This window comes from Notolepis coatsorum (genome assembly GCF_963971535.1).
Source record: "Notolepis coatsorum genome assembly, chromosome: 1".
Classification (NCBI taxonomy): Eukaryota; Metazoa; Chordata; class Actinopteri; order Aulopiformes; family Paralepididae; genus Notolepis; species Notolepis coatsorum.
In genome coordinates this window covers 63644971-63664105 of record NC_140165.1, presented here as the reverse complement: position 1 = coordinate 63664105, position 19135 = coordinate 63644971, and the positions used below count along the sequence as shown (strand labels likewise).

General features: G+C 42.8%; 1 protein-coding gene across 1 annotated transcript in view; it reads left to right on the top strand.

Moving 5' to 3' along the window:
* The window catches only part of LOC311235746 (protein-tyrosine kinase 2-beta-like), a gene marked incomplete at its 5' end in the record, with an annotated part of 197699 nt that overhangs the window by 16471 nt on the left and 162093 nt on the right, over window positions 1–19135 (top strand). Inside the window, 6 exons of the mRNA XM_084323215.1 lie at window positions 6222–6320; window positions 7131–7248; window positions 7745–7784; window positions 10479–10519; window positions 17989–18033; window positions 18589–18686. Of these exons, the coding sequence (XP_084179341.1) occupies window positions 6222–6320; window positions 7131–7248; window positions 7745–7784; window positions 10479–10519; window positions 17989–18033; window positions 18589–18686 (441 nt within the window). The remainder of the gene's footprint in view (window positions 1–6221; window positions 6321–7130; window positions 7249–7744; window positions 7785–10478; window positions 10520–17988; window positions 18034–18588; window positions 18687–19135) is intronic.

Sequence of the window (19135 nt, the reverse complement as noted above, 5' to 3'; positions counted from 1 at the left end):
ACCGACTATAAAATGCGAAGGATCACTATGGTAGTTTTGAATGGGGAAATATGTAACACTAAAGATGGCGGCAACGACAAAGAATTGCTGCAAAATAAACTACATTTGTTTTTTAAATAAAAAAATAAAAACATTGTAATAATATTTTTTTTAATACTAATAAAAATATCGATATTTAGCGATAATTTAGTCCCGATTTATCGATTCTTCCCAATGGCCTATTGGCTCAGCCTTAGATGTAATGAGTTACATCTACAATAATCACAGTGTGGATGTGATGAGTCTAATCTTAGTAATCTACAATAATCACAGTGTGGATGTGATGAGTATAAACTACAATAATCACAGTGTGGATGTGATGAGTATAAACTACAATAAGCACAGTGTGGATGTAATGAGTCTAATCTACAATAATCACAGTGTTGATATAATGTGTGGCAGACAAGGTGCAGGATGTATCATTACTTGTGATATGTAGCCATGATGGAGTACCGTATGTCAGTGGTTCCCAAAGTGGGGGTCATGAGCCGTCGTGGGGGGGTCACCAGATGATTTCCACAAAAGAAAAAAAGATTTTATTTTTTTATTTTGTATTTTTTTATGCAGTCAGGCCACTGAACTTAGAATCAGGCCAGGCCAATAGTTAGATAACCTAGGTGGGGAACAACCAGGAGATCACTGCAACCCACACAAGTTGGAGAACTATCTCTCTCTCTCTTGCTCACACACACACACACACACACACACACACACACACACACACACACACACACACACACACACACACACACACACACACACACACACACACACACACACACACACACACACACACACACACACACACACACACACACACACACACACACACACACACACACATTCAGTTAAGTTGGAATATGACTGTAATACAAACAGTTCAGTTTGTCAGGTACATGCAAGCAACACAGATTACAGTGTTTACATCTGTCTGCTTGAGAAAATACCATGTTCTGCAATAAAAATTATTGAAGTGAGATGAACAGACTGAACTTTATTTTATTAGATAAAACATGTTGACAAAGTTTTACTTTGCAGTTGAAAAAAGGTAATAAATAGAATTTGATCAAAAAATAAAAATGTATTAAAAGAAATTCCCGCAATACTCAGCGTACCGTGATATATTTAGTATCGCGATACTATCATATCGTGACGCAAGTATCACGATAGTATCGTGAGGTCTCTGGCGATTCCCACCCCTACAGACAACAGCAACCATGTCTCACATACTCAATGGTTGTCATGCAATACAGAGGACCTTACATTTGTAGGCATGATAGGATCGTGGATCAAGTCAAGTCAAGTCAAGAGTTTTATTTGTCACGGCATACAAGTATACAATGAAATGCGGGTGGTCTTGCCCGCAACGATGTGCAATACAGTAGTACAACATATAATGGAATCCAATAACAATAAACAACATTGTGCAATAAACAGGGCCCTGTTTCTTGTACGTGGTTCAACTAAGTCGATCAAGATGTCATTATCCAGCTTCAGTTCACCCGATGTTTGAAGCCGGGATTTTCCTGTTTCACGAAGGTGGATTCAGTCTCGTTAACTCAAGCCAGACTTGCGACTCAGGCTAAATGCGCGCGGCCGTTTTAGGTGAAAAGCCAGCACGTATCGATGGCAGAGATCCTGATTCTCAACGGCATTGATTGATTAATTGATTTAAGACTTTATTGACAGATTGCAATACGGCTCAATCGCCTCGCCGACAAGTTAAATGCGTTATCTATAGGCTAATTCTAAGTCCCTCATTACCTCAATCAATCAGATTATATTTCTTTAAACTTGCCTGCTGGATTGAATAATCAAATGAGATCTTGCTAGCGAAAATAATTAGTTAACTGTTATACAGAATTATGATACGGCTCTCTTACCCATTGATTGATGTATAGTCAATCTTTAACTTATCTCCAATGTGGTCTAACGGGTTGTTCTTTTGACTTTCACACGGACGACCGGGGTTCGAGACCCTAGTCGTCTCCTTCTTTTTGCAATATAGGAATAATTAAATTTGGTGCACGTTGAGAGCTATATAAAGAATGACATCCTCAATGCATGTAGATTTATAATATTTTAACTTAAAACCAGGCTACTTTGGCGTATAATCATTAATATTATATTCAAAAAAATCATATTGGAAACACCAGGATTTGAACCCCGGTCGCTGGGTTGGCAGGCTTGAGCACTACCGCTGGGCCACTGGGCCAGATGGGATAAATTCATTGTTTATACATTAATGAACGAGAGACCCGTGTTTAGAATATCCTTTGTTTTGAATGAAGTTTATCTCTTTATCCTCATTCATTAATGTGACGTCAACGGCTCATTCAATTTCTCAAATCCGTCAAACAGCGCATCTCATCAGACATCTTAATCCCAGTTACAATTAAAATAACCACATAATGTGTACATCGCACGAGCGAGCGCCACCGTCGCCACGGTATATATAACGTGCATTATTTAGGACAAAGTGAATTTAGTATCAGCATTTTGGGTCTATTTTACATTTCAAAAGCCCCCTCTGGAAGAATGGAGCACAAAAACGTAATTCAGAATGGTATAATGCAGATCGTAGACTGTGGGAATAGTTTCAGGAAACGGGCTGTCACTTTCTTTGCGGGGGCGTGGCTCTGCGTGATCCGGCTAACTTGAACTTGAACTCTGCTTTCGACCAGGCTCAAACTTTTGGATATGTTGTCATGGTGATTTGGAAAATCCACGTACATGAAACCGGAAAGTCCGGTTAACCCAGTTATCCAGTTAAAGTTATCCGGCTAACTCAGTTATCCAGGTACAAGAAACAGGGCCCAGGTAACATAGTGGGACATCACGGTATTTGTACATAGTTATTTACAGAGCATGAAGGACATGCTAGGTCCCTTGGTAGTGCAATACACTGTTACTATACTATTTTTAAAGTGACCTTTCCTTTGTGGCCATAAGTGTGTGTGTGTGCAGCATGAGTGAGTGCTTTCTCATGTTAAAGTGGCTGCTAGTGTGCGAGCGTGCACAGCGTGTATGTTGTGTGTGTGCTAATGTGTGCTTGTGTGTGGAGAGTTCAGTGTTCTGTGACCCTCAGTGTTCATTGTTCAAGGCTCTGATGGCCTGGGTGAAGAAGCTGAGCCGAAGCCTCTCTGTCCTAGTAGCTGGTGTTCGCAGGCGTCTGCCTGACCTCAGCAGCTGGAACAGGCTGTTATTGGGGTGGTGAGGGTCTCTCATTATTCTGCAGGCTCTGGATTTGCACCTCTTGTTGTATAGAGCCTGCAGGGGAGGTAGTGCAATACCCGTGGTACGCTTGGCAGAGCGCACCACTCTCTGTAGGGCCTTCTTGTCCTGTGCCGTGCTGTTTCCATTCCAGTCAAGATGCTCTCTACAGCTCCGGCGTAGAAGGACTGGAGTATCTTCCCCGATACTCTGAACTTCCTTAACTGTCTCAGGTGGTAGAGGCGCTGCTTCGCCTTTTTTACGACTGTGTCTATGTGTGTTGACCATGTCAGATCCTCTGAGATGTGGACCCCCAGGTACTTGAAGCTGCTCACCCTGTCCACGGTGGCCCCATTTATCCTCAGTGGTGTGTGTGTCTCCTGCTGTCCTCTCCTATAATCCACGATCAGCTCCTTGGTTTTACCAATGTTCAGGAGCAGGCTATTGTCCTGGCACCAGCGTTCCAGTACCTCAACCTCCTCCCGGTAGGCCTTCTCGTCGTTGTCCGAGATCAGCCCCACCAACACCGTGTCGTCTGCAAACTTCACTATGGAGTTGGAGCTGAACTTGGCCACACAGTCGTGTGTGTATAGTGAGTACAGCAGGGGGCTCAGAACACAGCCCTGGGGGGACCCGATGCTCAGGGTGATAGTGTTGGAGGTCTGACCCCCCACCCTGACCGCCTGGGGTCTTTCACTCAGAAAGTCCAGTATCCAGGCGCTCAGAGCGGAGCTCAGACCCATTTCGATCAGCTTGTCCACCAGTCTGGTGGGGACTATGGTGTTGAACGCTGAGCTGTAGTCAATGAACAACAGTCTCACATAGCCCCCCTTCTGACGGTCCAGGGCCCCGTTCCCCGTACCTGGATAACTGAGTTAGCCGGATAACTTTCGGTTAAGTCTGACTTAAGCCGGACTTTCCGGCTCCCCGTACCTGGATTTTCCAAATCACCATGACAACAGATCCAAAAGTTTGAGCCTGGTCGAAAGCAGGGTTTAAGTTCAAGTTAGCCGGATCAACCATCGCCACGCCCCCGCAAAGGAGTGACAGCGCGTTTCCTGAAATTATTCCCACAGTCTAGGATCTGCGTTATACCATTCTGAATTACGTTTTTGTGCTCCATTCTTCCAGAGGGGTCTTTTGAAATGTAAAATAGACCCAAAATGCTGATACTAAATTCACTTTGTCCTAAATAATGCACGTTATATACCGTGGCGCTCGCTCGGTGCAACAACAACAAAATAAAGAATATTCTAAACACGGGTCTCTCGTTCATTAATGTATAAACAATGAATTTATCCCATCTGGCACAGTGGCGCAGCGGTAGTGCTCAATCCTGGCAACCCAGCGACCGGTGTTCGAAACCCCGTCTTTCCAATATAATTTTTTTGAATATAATATTAATTATTATACGCAAAGGTAGCCTGGTTTTAAGTTAAAATATTATAAATCTACATGCATTGAGGATGTCATTCTTTACATAGCTCTCAACGTGCACCAAATTGAATTATTCCTATATTGCAAAAAGAAGGAGACGACTGGGTTTCGAACCCCGGTCGTCAGCGTGAAAGTCAAAAGAAGAACCCGTTACACCACAGAGAAGATAAGTAAAAGATCGACCATACATCAATCAATGGGTAAGGGAGCCGTATCGTTATTCTGTATAACAGTTTTACTAATTATTTTCGCTAGCAAGATCTCATTTGATTATTCAATCCAGCAGGCAAGTTTAAAGAAATATAATCTGATTGATTGAGGTAATGAGGGACTTAAAATTAGCCTATAGATAACGCATTTAACTTGTCGGCGAGGCGATTGAGCCGTACTGCAATATGTTACTAAAGTTTTAAATCAATTAATCAATCAATGCCGCTAGAGAATCAGGATCTCTGCTCTCGACACTTGCTGCCTTCTCGGCTGAGGCGGGCACGCGCACTTATCCAGAGTCTCAAGTCTGGCTTGAGTTAACGAGACTGAATCCACCTTCGAGGAACAGGAAAATCCCGGCTTCAAACATCGGGTTAACTGAAGCTGGATAATGACATCTTGATCGACTTAGTTGAACCAGGTACGGGGAATAGGGCCCAGGTGAGAGAGGGTGCTGTGCAGTACTTGGGAGACTGCATCGTCAGTGGACCTGTTTGGCCTGTATGCAAATTGCATAGGGTCCATATTTCTGATTGCAGACAGTGTCAGTTCCATACTCGGGTCACCTGCAACAGTGCTGTATAAGCACACCAGTGTGAAGCCATGTATGTTCAATCTGTGTCGTGACAATTCACTGTTCTGATATTTCAGCAAACACCCCCGATGTTGTTGTTGTTAATGCGAATAACAGAGAGGTTCTCATCCTAGAAGTTGGCTGTACGTTTGACTACAGCCTAGATTCTAGAAGAAGCCTTTACAACCGAAATGTATCAACTGTTAGAGCATACCATATCACAACTGGGCTACAACTGTAAACTTTTAGTCTTCATATTAGGAAGCCTGGGTCATGTTCATAAGTTGGGTGTTAGAGGCCTTCAGATGGCCGGCCTTCCGAAGAGAAGAGCCAAACCGTTAGCAAGATATTGCTCAGTGTCAGCATTATTGGCAGCCGCGCAATTTGGAGAAGACGCTGCTATCTGTACCCATGAGCTGTGTGCTGATTGTCAGGTTCATCATCCATGTGTGCGTATAACTTTGGTTGCCATTGTCAATTTGGGCACGATTGTATCAGAATAACCCACAATGTACAAGTGCACTGATAATATTTGTGTCCTTTAAACATTGTCTTTATGTGGACATAAATAAAGATTCTAAATGTGTGTGTGTGTGTGTGTGTGTGTGTGTGTGTGTGTGTGTGTGTGTGTGTGTGTGTGTGTGTGTGTGTGTGTGTGTGTGTGTGTGTGTGTGTGTGTGTGTGTGTGTGTGTGTGTGTGTGTGTGTGTGTGTGTGTGTGTGTGTGTGTGTGTGTGTGTGTGTGTCAGGCTGTCTGTCTGGCTAGTTTCTCTCAGGTCGTCAGTATCAGGTGTCAGGAGATTGATGGACGAGGACTGATGACCGTTGACATCCAGGGAGCTAAACAGGTACACACACACACACACACACACACACACACACACACACACACACACACACACACACACACACACACACACACACACACACACACACACACACACACACACACACACACACACACACACACACACACACACACACACACACACACACACACACACACACACAGTGCTGTGCTGTGTCTATATCTCTCACTCATTCAATGTCTCTCTCTGTCTCTCACACACAGACACCAATCCATTTCAGTAGCATTGACCCTGTCCATTTCTTCTTTTTTTTTTTTTTTTATTGATCTTTTCCCCCCTCCATTTTCCTCAGATTTTCTCCCATCCCAATGTTAGTCGTTATGCCAATTCCCAATCCCCTTCCTGGTCGCTGCGCACTTACCCCCCACAGTCGGTCTGGGAGAGTGGAGGCTACCACGTGCTTCCTCCGACACACGTCCAGCCAATCAACCGCTTCTTTTCACCTGGCAGCGCGGATTCTCATTGAGAGGGCGTAGCGACGTAGCGTGTGGAAGGATCACACTATCCCACTCAAGTCCTATCCGCGCTTAGCAGGCGCCCCGACTGAACTGTAGGAGTCGCTGTTTACAACGACCCGGACCCACCCCGCCAGCTTCTCCCACCCTCTAATACTGCCAATTGTATTAGTGTGAACGGCCAGCCAAGCTGGTGACAACCCCGGAGCTGTGAGCTGGATTCGAACAGGCGAATCTAGCCGCTCCGGGGTTTGGTGACAAACGCAATCGCCGTTACGCCACCTGACTGCCCCCTGTCCATTTCTTCTTGACCTTTGACCCCGCCCTCTACTAGCCCCTGTCCGTCAACACCTCGTCCCTGGCCATGGCGGAGAACATGGCCGACCTCATCGATGGCTACTGTCGCCTGGGGAACATCTGTGAAGACTCGCTCATCTCCAGGCCCGCCAAAGGTCCCTACAGCTCTCTCTGCACGGACACAACCAATATGTATTTAATTATTCAATATTAAATATTAAAAGGTATTTAAGTATTAAATATGAACAGGTATTTAAGTAGTATTTAATTATTCACTTTTAAATATGAAATAGTATTTCAGTAGTCAGTATTAGATATAAAATCGTATTTAAGTATTCAAAATGACATGTTAAAAAGTAGTATTTAAGTATTCAATATTCAATATTCAATATTAAAAAGGATTTAAGTGTTCAGTATTTAATATTCAAAAGTAGTATTTAACCTCTTAACGGGCAGGCAGAGAAGTGGATTTTTTTTTACTTGAACTTGAGGACTGCATACTTTTTTTTGCAAAGCTAAGCTTTATACTTGTTGTTACTGTTTCGAACTGTATATTATATGTTCGGCAAAAAATGCAGCCCGAGCCGCTAGACACTCGCAAAGTGCCGCAACGTGCATCTCATGTTGTCTCCTGTTGTCTCTGTTCTACAGCGAGAGAGGCAAGAATAGCTCTACCTGCCATTCCACAAGGGTGAGGCCTCTGTGAGTGAGTGTGAGTGTGTGTGTGCGAGTGTGAGTGTGTGAGTGTGAGTGTGAATGTGAGTGTGAGTGTGTGTGAGTGTGAGTGTGTGTATGTGTGTGTGTGTGTGTGTGTGGGCGTGCGTGCGTGTGTGTGTGTGTGTGTGTGTGTGTGTGTGTGTGTGTGTGTGTGTGTGTGTGTGTGTGTGTGTGTGGCTGCATGTTGTTGTGTTTTCAGTTTTTTGTGTGTAGGGTATCTGAGGGTTATTAAAAAGTATTACATTCATGGGCGGCCGGTTAGCGCAGCGGACTAAGCGCCTGTCTACCACCACAGAGCCAGTGGGATCGAATCCGGCTGTGGTGCCTCCGGCTTGGCCGACCGTCCATACTAACACAATTGGCAGTGTTAGAGGGTGGGAAGCCGGCGTGGGTGGGTCCTGGTCGTTGTAAACAGCGACTCCTACAGTTCGGTCGGGGTGCCTGCACAGCGAGGGAAGGATCTGGGAGAGGTAGTGTGACCGTCCACACGTTACACTCTCCCAGTGAGAGTCCGCGCTGCCAGGTGAAAATAAGTGGTGGGCTGGGTACATATGTGTCGGAGGAAGCATGTGATATTCTCCGCCCTCCCAGACCGATGGTAGGGGGTAGAGTGCGCAATGACCAGGAAGGGGATTGGGAATTGGCATAACGACTAACATTGGGATGGGAGAAAAACGGAAAAAGAAGGGGGAAAAAGATAATAAAAATGATAAATTTAAGGCCTTAACTTCTTATCCATCAGGCAAAAAAAGGGGCTAGTTTTGCATAACGCGCCTGGCGATCGCATAGCCAAAGTAATTTACGATTTATTCTTGAACCACTTTCTACTTATACCACATGCATGAGTCTGGTCTCTTTTGAAAGGAAACATTCTGAACGTTCTCCCACAATATTGTTAGATAATCGGGTTCTCAGCCAGTAATCTCTCTGTGTTTCCTGTGATGTCTGTGTTGTGTTTATCTCTTACTCATCGTACTGACTGATACTCTCTCTCTACCCTGTTACTGCATCCGACTCAGAAGGAAACGACACACTGGAAACGTAATACCTTTCCTTGATGTTGATGTTTATTTCCATAAACATAGCTTCTGTACCAGATGGAAAACAGTTCTGAAAAGTCTTTGAAGGTCTATTGAATTCCTTAAATCTACTCTCCTGCTATCAGTTTGAAGATGGTTGAGGCCTAGTGGTTAGCCAAAAGTCTTCCCTGTTAGCCGAAGCTAATGATCTTGTGGCATTCCCCCTCCCCCACCCTCCGGCTATCGGAGGGTGAAAGGGATTTCTGCTGTCTCTCTCTCAACCTCCCTACGTGTCAGATTTGCGTCCTAGTCTGAGTCAAACCGGAAAAGCTCCCAACTATAAGGTATAGTCCCTAGCGACGGCTGATAGCCCATAGCAACAACGTCTCTACGTCTCCTGTCACCTCTGACCCACTCTAACGTCCTTTCTCTATCTCTCCCCATAGCAACGGTTTCTCCCCTCCCTAGCTGACTGTTGATATTAACACCTCGGCCGATGACCTTGGCTCTATCTAAAAAGCCCTCAACAACCTTGCCCCTCCCTACCTGTCCGACCTCCTCCACCGTCACACGCCCACCCGTCGCCTTAGGTCTGCAGATGCCAACCTCCTAACACCTCCCACGACCAAGCTCCGGACCTGGGGCGGCAGGAGCTTGGTGCGTCTGGCGAGAGCTTGAACGCATAGGAATATTAAATGGTGCGCAAGTGTACCAGTGTGTGCGTGCGTGCGTGCGTGTGTGTGTGTTGCTGTGTTCAGCGTTTTTATGAGTGGTTTCACACCTGTCTTTTAACTTCTTCTTTTTTTATACAGTTCTCTGTTTCTCTCTCTCTCCCTCTCTCTCTCTCTCTCTCTCTCTCTCTCTCTCTCTCTCTCTCTCTCTCTCTCTCTCTCTCTCTCTCTCTCTCTCTCTCTCTCTCTCTCTCTCTCTATATATATATATAAGTCTCTCTTTCTCTGTCTCTCTCTATATGTCTCTCTTTCTCTTTCTCTCTAACTCTCTCAACTCTCTCTCTCTCTCAATGCTCTCACCTCTCTCTCTCAACTATCTCAACTCTCAACTCTCAACTCTCTCTCAACTCTCTCTCTCAACTAGCTCAACTCTCTCTCAACTCTCTCAACTCTCTCTCTCAACTCTCTCTCAACTCTCTCTCTCAACTCTCTCTCAACTCTCAACTCTCTCTCAACTCTCTCTCTCAACTCTCAACTCTCTCAACTCTCTCTCAACTCTCTCAACTCTCTTAACTCTCTCAACTCTCTCGCTCTCAACTCTCAACTCTCTCAACTCTCAACATTCTCAACTCTCTCTCAACTCTCAACTCTCTCAACTCTCTCAACTCTCAACTCTCAACTCTCAACTTTCTCAACTCTCTCAACTCTCAACTCTCTATCTATCGATCTCTCAACTCTCTTTCTCTCTCTATCTACTGTATCTCAACTCTATCTATCTCTATATATATCTCTCTCAACTATCTCTAAATGAAAGTCAAAGGAAACTATTTCTGAATGTGATGAAACTGTTTGAACAAATGAAAACACAATTTAAATGCAGACTTGCTTTGCTGTTGTTGCTGGTTTTCTCTCTCTCTCTCTCTCTCTCTCTCTCTCTCTCTCTCTCTCTCTCTCTCTCTCACCCCCCCCCCCTCACAGAGAGAGTAAAGATGGTCCTAATGCTCACCAACAGAGGAGGGGTGAGTAGATATTTTCAGGAGTGATCTCACACAGTATGTAAGGACTCACTCATAGTCCACAGACATGACATGGACTGGACTTCTTGGTGTTCACTAGGGCTGACCTCGATTCGTCGAATAGTCGACTAAGCGATCGAAAGGAGCCGTAGTCGACTGCCAACCTCTTAGTCGAATGCAAAAAAAAAAGAAAGGATTATAATTTTTAAATTTCTTTTATAAATCATTCTTTCCAAAAGCAAAGAGGCCTAGAAGCGTGGCTAACGCTAATGGCGCGCATACCAGGGAGGCTTGCTGCCTAAGAAATGTATCCAACGGGGAGCTCCAGTAGCTCACCGCGTACCTCGGACGCTATTTCGGCGTCTGGGACAACCGTGCGCGTCACGGATCTGGGGTACACAAGTTCGACTCCCGGACTCGCCGTATTTTCTCAGAGTGTCTTTCCCCCGATCTATACCCCATTCAACCTGTTTCTGTCGGTCATGCTTGACCAGAAAAAGCGATAAACGCTAAAAGAACCAGCTGACTGGTCAAAGTTTAAAAAAAAAAAGAAATGTATCCATCAGTGGACCAATTGCATGCCTTCAGTTGACTTTTTCACACATGAAGCACCCCCCACAGCCCAAGTGGAATGATAGGGGGGTAGTCCACTACCAGATTCAGATTCAGATTCAGATTCCTTTAATAAGCCATATGTGTAACCACATTGGTAATTGTCTCAGCGTTACAGAGTATGCATTTTTCCATACATTTTCTTTTCACATAACAACAGCAACAACAGACACAGGAAAAAGACAGTGCAGTGAAGGATTAATCATTTGAATAAATATATATATATAAAGCAGGGATGTCCCGATCAAATTTTTTTGCTCCCGTCCGATCCCGATCATGTGATTTTGAGTATCTACCGATACCGATCTTTCCCGATCCGATTAAAAAAAAAATTTGAAAAAAAAGAAAAAAAAACCCATCCCAATTTCTCACATTACATTCACCCTGAATGTTGACGTTATCCAGGTGAAAAGTTAACTTCATTCAAGCGAGGCATTGCAACCGGAGTAATCTAAAAACTCCGCCTCCAACCTGCTGCTTCATGAGAGCAATGGCGCCATCATCTGTAAAAATCAGGTGACTGCAAGTTCTGCAACTAGTGGATGTCCCTCATCCTTGACATAAATCATTTGATGTATAATTAAATCAAAGGTAATGCGTTTGTTTTGGCAAAATTCTTCTGCTCTGTGTGACAATAAATATAGAATGATGATATGCAATTTAAAACCAAAACTAAGGCCTCAGTATGAGTTTAAGACGTGAACATGGTCATGTTTGTTAAAAAAAAATAAAAAAAAATAAAGATTTTTTTCTGTTTTTATCCCGATCTTTTGAAAATCACGTGATCGGATCGGGACATCCCTAATATAAAGTAGAGGTGGGCATAGATACATTTTTTTAATCTAGATTAATCTATCTGCAATCTAGATTAAAATGGCTCATTTGAAGTGTGCCGAAGGCATTCAAAATATGTGTGTTCTACCTAGGGATGGGTATCGTTAGGATTTTATCGATACTACTTAACGGTTCGGTACTCTATCGACATTGCTTTATTATTTATAACTTTATAAATAAATATTATTTATTCAGCAACAGCAGCAGCAATGTTCTTTTATATAACTTTATAAATAAATTATAAATAAATATAATAAATAAATATTATTTCTTCAGCAACAGCAGCAACAATGTTTTAAATGTGTCTGAATTATGGACTTTTTATAATAAACAACAAATGTAAGATAAAAAAAACTATATACACTGAAGCCCTTGGACTCCACTGTAGAGAAAGGGTGCAGGCCTTTGACAACAAACTGGGTCACAGACAGCCCTGTGACACTCGTTCCCCCTACCTCTGTCATCCTTCCTAGCTGCTAGGGTGAAGGGACTTGGCTTAGCTGGGACCGGTGGTGGAGGGAGAGGGAGGAGGCGTGGGCTGTCATCTTTCAAATATATTTGTAGCTAAGCAATTATATTTTATTTATTAGCCTATTCGTAATAATTCGTTATTAGCCTAGCTAACTCCGTATTATTTTGGCTTACCTGCAGTGGACGTGCATGGAGATGGAACACTGCGAGCAAAGCAGTCGAAAACGGCGCATTTCTGCAGACTAATGTTATGTTTTGACAACAGATGTTTTGACAAATTGCTTGTATTGCCATACTTGCAAATGTTTTATTGCACTTGTGGCAACGTGCGTTGTCGGCATCGACTTACGTTAACTGTACCCAGACTTTCGTTTAGTTCTCTCCGCCATGATGAGTGCAGAGCTCGTCTGTGTGGCTGCGCGCTTCAGCAGCACGGAGCCACGGAGAGGCCCCTCCCTTATTAAGTACCTGTATGTGTATTTTCTGTGAGTGTGAGTCGCTGCGGCTCGCTTCTCGTGCAGACAGACAGAGGAGAGGAGACCCAACTGAGAATAGATTAACGGCGTCAATTGCATTATCGCGCGATAACAGTCCGGCGTTAACGCCGTTAACGGCCCAGCTCTAATATAAAGTGTAAAGTATAAAGTAAAGTGCAGAGTTCCAGGTCAGTCCCAGTGCAGTATTTTTGCCAGTGTCATTGGGCCTCATTCAACAATACTCTCTTATTATTTGTCTTATATTCTTGCTTACCTGTCTGTTAAGAGAACAATAAAAAAAGCCACCACCACATTCATCAAGCCGTTCTTAACGTCGAAATCTGTGCATACTCATTTGCATGATGAATCCCACTAATTTTTTTTTTTTTTAAACTTAAATTTTTATTTTCATTTTTTCAACAACATACATAGACAACATTCATAGACAATACACAGTACATAAATTAAAACAAATAGACAAAAAATGGGTAAAGAAAAAGTGTGACATGGGTCCTTCGGTCCCTTCTACATTTGCATTATTTATTTACATTTTTATTCATTTCCTTGTATCCTTTTCAAACCTCTGTGATGTCGTTACTTCCCCTCCTGTATTCTTCCCATTTTCCCCATTTCCATTCAAACTTTTCTTCTTGCAGCCTCAGCAGATGTGTGATTCTCTCCATTTCCTGTATCCCCTCTACCAACTCTATCCATTGATCCTTTGTCGGCACTTCTACCTTGTACCACAGTTTAGTTAAAGCTTTCTTGGCTGCCACTATCAATATCTTAATCAAATATTTGTCTTCCCCTTGGATTCCTTCCTGTGACAGATTCCCCAAATACAACACTTGGCCTCCCTGGGGTATTTCGTATCCTATTATTTCATTTATTATCCCTCCTATCTCTTCCCAGTAGTGCCTTATCTTCTGACATCCCCAGAATATGTGTGTATGGTTCGCCCCTTCCTGTCCACACTCCCTCCAACATGTTTTCTTTGCTGGTGTGTAATTGCCCTGTATTTCTGGTGTTATAAAGTATCTAATTATATTTTTCCACCCAAACTCCCTCCATATCCTTGATCCTGTGGTTGTTTGTTGTGTCTTACATGTGTCATACCATTCCTCCTCCGTTATCTCTATTTCCAACTCTCTTTCCCACTTTTCTTTCACATACAATGTTGTATTTCCCTTACTGTCCATTATTGCCTGATATAGTGCTGATATCACCCTCCCCTTCCGTCCTTCGTATGATTTTACCATTATCTTAATTACCCCATTCTGTTCTTTGTCTCTATCTTGCTTTATTTCTTTGTTATAGTAGTCCCTAATCTGTAAATATCTAAAGTGGTCCCTATTCTCTAGTCCGTATCTTTCCTTCAATTTTTGTAGAGTCTGCATCTCCCCTCCTTCCGTCATCGTGCACATTGCTGTTATACCCCCCCGTTCCCACCTCTTGAACCCATGATCTTCTATCCCTGGTCTGAATTTGTTGTCGTGTGCTATCCATCTCAGTATCTTAGATTCTTTTTCTAGCTTGTATTTCTTTACTATTGTGTTCCATATGTTTATAGTGAATCTGGTAATTGGATCTAGTAGTTGTTCCTGTCTTCTGAACAGCTCCCTATCTCCTATCAGTGTCTGCACTTTGAATCCCTCTCTTTTGGTTTCTATATCTTTCCATTTGGCCTCATAGTTCACATTGCACCAGCATGCTACTGTTCTAAGCTGTGCTGCATAGTAATAGCTTTCTAAACTGGGTACTGCCATCCCTCCTTTCTCCTTTGGTAATTGTAGAGTCAGATATCTGATCCTTGGCCTTTCCCCCCCCCAAATGAATCTTGATATCTGTCTATCCCATTCCCTAAATTGTTTTTGTGGTATTAATATAGGTAGGGATTGAAATAGGTATAGTAACCTTGGTAATATGTTCATCTTAATGATTTCGATCCTTGAACTGAAATCTAGGGGCATCACTGTCCATCTTTCTAGATCTCTCTTGATTTTCTGATTTATCTGTGTATAGTTTGCATCGTATAGCCCCTCCCCCCCTCTTGTGATGTTCACCCCTAGGTACTTGATCCTGTCCATGTCCCATTTGATTTTGTATTTTTCTTTGATCTCTATCGTTGGTGTAATCCCACTCATTCTTAAACTCAAAAGCGCGTTTGCGCTAAATTCATTTGCATACAGACACGCCCACCATCTCCTTATAAGGCGAATGAGGCGTGTGTAAAACAGCCGAGTTTCGCCATCTGATCCCTGTCTGATATATTCAACAGGAAGCGCTTTGCGATCTCAAAATGACACACACGTCTCACGACTTGCGACTCAGTGCATGTATGTGTGTTCCTGTGGGTCGCTCATCGCATGTGTGTGTGTGTTAATCTGATGACAAATAAAGACTTATACTTGTACTTATACGTATACGTACTGTATAGTGCGAAATAAATCGTTCCAGCAAAGTAGGCTTTGTCAATACTGAACGACTGGCTGCACGCTTGTCAAGAACCAATCGCGGCGCGCAGTATACTGATATATATATATGCCGCTGATTAGGGATGGGTACCGAATTAGGTAATTTTAAAGGTACCTACCGAATCACGTCTGTACTACCGTGTACCAATTCACGTGAGATCCGTCTGTGCCAGATTTCGGTACTGTAAAAAAAAAACATTTTTTTTAACGTTTTTTCATTTTTTTTTTAACTTTTTTTTCTCTCACGTCAACGTTCACACGCACAATAGAGTCTAGAGTTCACACTAGTGGTGCAACAGTTCCCAGTTGACCTGTGACCCGTACGGCTGTGTGAGAGTGTGAGGCGCGTGTGAACGTCAGTACATTTAACACATGTCTGGATGTCTGTCACCTGCCTGAGAGCTCCGGGAAGCAACTCATTCTCCACCAAGTATTTACACAAAAAACAACCTCTGGATTTAGTTATTATTGACGGGGCAAAATCATAATCAACGTGATGCAATAGCAGAGGGGCCTTAAAAGTGTTAACAACAGAGGCCTATTCACAGAATGTGTAGAAGGCCCATTTGTCCGCCATGTTGGAAGAGACGGTGGCTGCTCTCTCTCTCTCTCTCTCTCTCTCTCTCTCTCTCTCTCTCTCTCTCTCTCTCTCTCTCTCTCTCTCTCTCTCTCTCTCTCTCTCTCTCTCTCTCTCTCTCTCTCTATGTTAATACTTTGGGGGCCCCCCAAAGTATAATGGCTCCCCCCAAAGTATAATTTGTGTGTTTTCTATTTTTTTTTACTCAGTGAGCACTCATTTGCATTTGCATTGGTGGCAATGAGTGCTCAGTGAGTAAAAATAACAAAAAAAAACCATAAATTATACTTTGGGGGGAGTCACCCATAAATTAGTATATAGTTAAAATAAAGTTATCCGGTGATTGACGATCAGATACCAGTGTGGAGTTTTCTGTCTTAAATTTGATATAGATCATGTTCTTTGTTGGTTTGTGAGGATGTTACGTATGAAAGAAGACCACAAAAAACAGCAGTGACTGCTCTCAGCTGTTTAACACGTAAAGACCTAGACACCATCACCAGTTGTAGGTTGTCTGAAGTGCAGTGTATGAAAATTCACTAGAATGCAGGATTTGAAAAAAAAAGAAATCTCAACGTTTTTCATGGGTCGTGTCCCCAAAGTATATTTCATTTCTGCAGGAATCACTGACATATATAATAATTTGGTGTTTTATTACTGGACCTTGTAAACAGGTCACAGTAGAACAGTAATATCAACACATATTATATAATAATTTGGTGTTTTATTACGGGACCTTGTAAACAGGTCACAGTAGAACAGTAATATCAACACATATATAATAATTTGGTGTTTTATTACGGGACGTTGTAAACAGGTCACAGTAGAACAGTAATATCAACACATATATAATAATTTGGTGTTTTATTACGGGACCTTGTAAACAGGTCACAGTATAACAGTAATATCAACACATATTATATAATAATTTGGTGTTTTATTACTGGAGCTTGTAAACAGTGTTGTGTATTCCTAATGAATATCTACGGTTAATTACAGCACAATGAGGTTGCTATCTGGAAGGAGGGAAAGATCACAGAGTGATAGAATGGTCTCCTCATCTGACTTAGTCAGATGAGAAATAACCGTGTATTAGCCAGACAACAGGAGCTATGGTCCAAACTCATTTATTTGCAGAGCGGCCAAGAGTTAATTAATGCATTGGTTACATACAGGAAATGTATTCAGCATAATACATGATTTGTACAAAAGGGTTGATGAGGTTTATCACAATTTTCTTCACATCAAGACAGTTTTGCACATAAAGAGTAGTCATGTTTCTGTATGAAATAGACCAATAGTACTTTGTTTGCCGCCATATGGTAAACCTGGTCTAAATAGACATCTTCCTCTTAAGTTATCACCAACAGGGATTATTATACAGTTTACTTACATAGCGGCAAAGTAGAAACCATGGTCGGTGGGTGATGGAGGCGCAGGACGATGACCCCCTGGGGAACGGTCGTGGCGGGTCATGAGCTGGCCTCCCTCTCCTCACCAAAACCCACTGTTTTATACCCTAACTCCCCCCATAGTCTCCTTGCCTCCACACATGGCGCCCCTCCCCAGATGACCCTCCGGGGGAGGCCGGTCAGCCCCCCCTGACTTCCTTGGTGGTGTCTTCTTCCAGTTTCAACATCGAGGTGGTCTGATGACTTCAGACCTTTTAACATTCCCTTCTGGGGCTTATCTGTCCCAACATGTCCTTCCTCGTGGGTTGTGGCCCCCTCCTTTTTGGGCTGTTTGCTTCCCATGTTGGACAGAGGGGGTTTTGCCTGAAGGCTCCTCAGGAATGTCACACAATACTGACGCTGCATATTTCTTGCTCTCTCACTCTGAGAGTCCATGTAATGCATGAATTAACTATTACCACAGATATTTTCAGTTTTCAGGGTTGATCTAACATTTTGATTATGAAATCCCAGTCAAGGGTACCACAACAGCCATGTTGGAAGAAAGAGATCTCTGTTCTGAGGATCTTAAGGAAGATTCATGATAATTAAGGACCACTGTGGGTTTTCACTGCAGGTTCAGACATCTACATGGAGATCCCAGAAGGCAAGCCTAACAGCGGTGAGTGATGAGGGGCATTATGGTAATGTTTCAATATGTATCTGTTATTGTATTGTTTACAACATGGTGAGTGATGAGGGGCGTTATGGTGATGTTTCAATATGTATCTGTTATTGTATTGTTTACAACATGGTGAGTGATGAGGGGTGTTATGGTGATGTTTCAATATGTATCTGTTATTGTATTGTTTACAACATGGTGAGTGATGAGGGGTGTTATGGTGATGTTTCAATATGTATCTGTTATTGTATTGTTTACAACATGGTGAGTGATGTCTGTGTGTGTGTACTTTATGTGTGTGTGTGTGTACTGTATGTGTGTGTGCGTGTATGTGCGTGTGTGTACTGTCTGTGTACTGTATGTGTGTGTGTGTGTGTGTGTGTGTGTACTGTGTGTGTGTGCGTGTGTGTACTGTACGTGCGTGTGTGTGTTCTGTATGTGTGTTTGTACTGTGTGTACTGTGTGTGTGTATTTCATGTGTGTGTGTGTACTGTGTGTACTGTATGTGTGTGTGTGTGTGTACTGTGTGTACTTTATGTGTGTGTGTGTGTTCAGAGAAGAGGTACAGTCTGAGCAGAGACGACATCGTTCTCGGTCGGATCCTCGGAGAGGGCTTCTTTGGAGAGGTGCATGATGGGATATATAAAAGCTCTGTAAGTTCATCGCCTGATCGCCTGTAACCTGATCGCCTGTAACCTGATCACCGGCCCAGGAGTTCAAAACATTGAATCCCTATTAATTGATTGATTGATTGATTGATTGATTGATTGAAAATTTTTATTGACAGATTGCAGAATGGGTACAGTACAGTACGGCTCAATACACACAATTGTTAAGGGGATGCAGACCAGAGAAAGACTTTCGTCTTGTTTACATCAGGGTCCCCAATTTTCAATTCATCATGAGTTGAAATTAATTAATTCAAATCTGATCCAATCAGATAGGGATTACACGTTTTGAACTCCTGGGCCCTAACCTGTAACCTGTAACTAGGCTAATATAATAATAGTTTTTTGGTGGTATTTGTTCATATACTGTACGCTGTAATAAGATAAAGTCTGTTCGCCTCACTCCAATAATTTTATTGCAGCAAAATGGGATT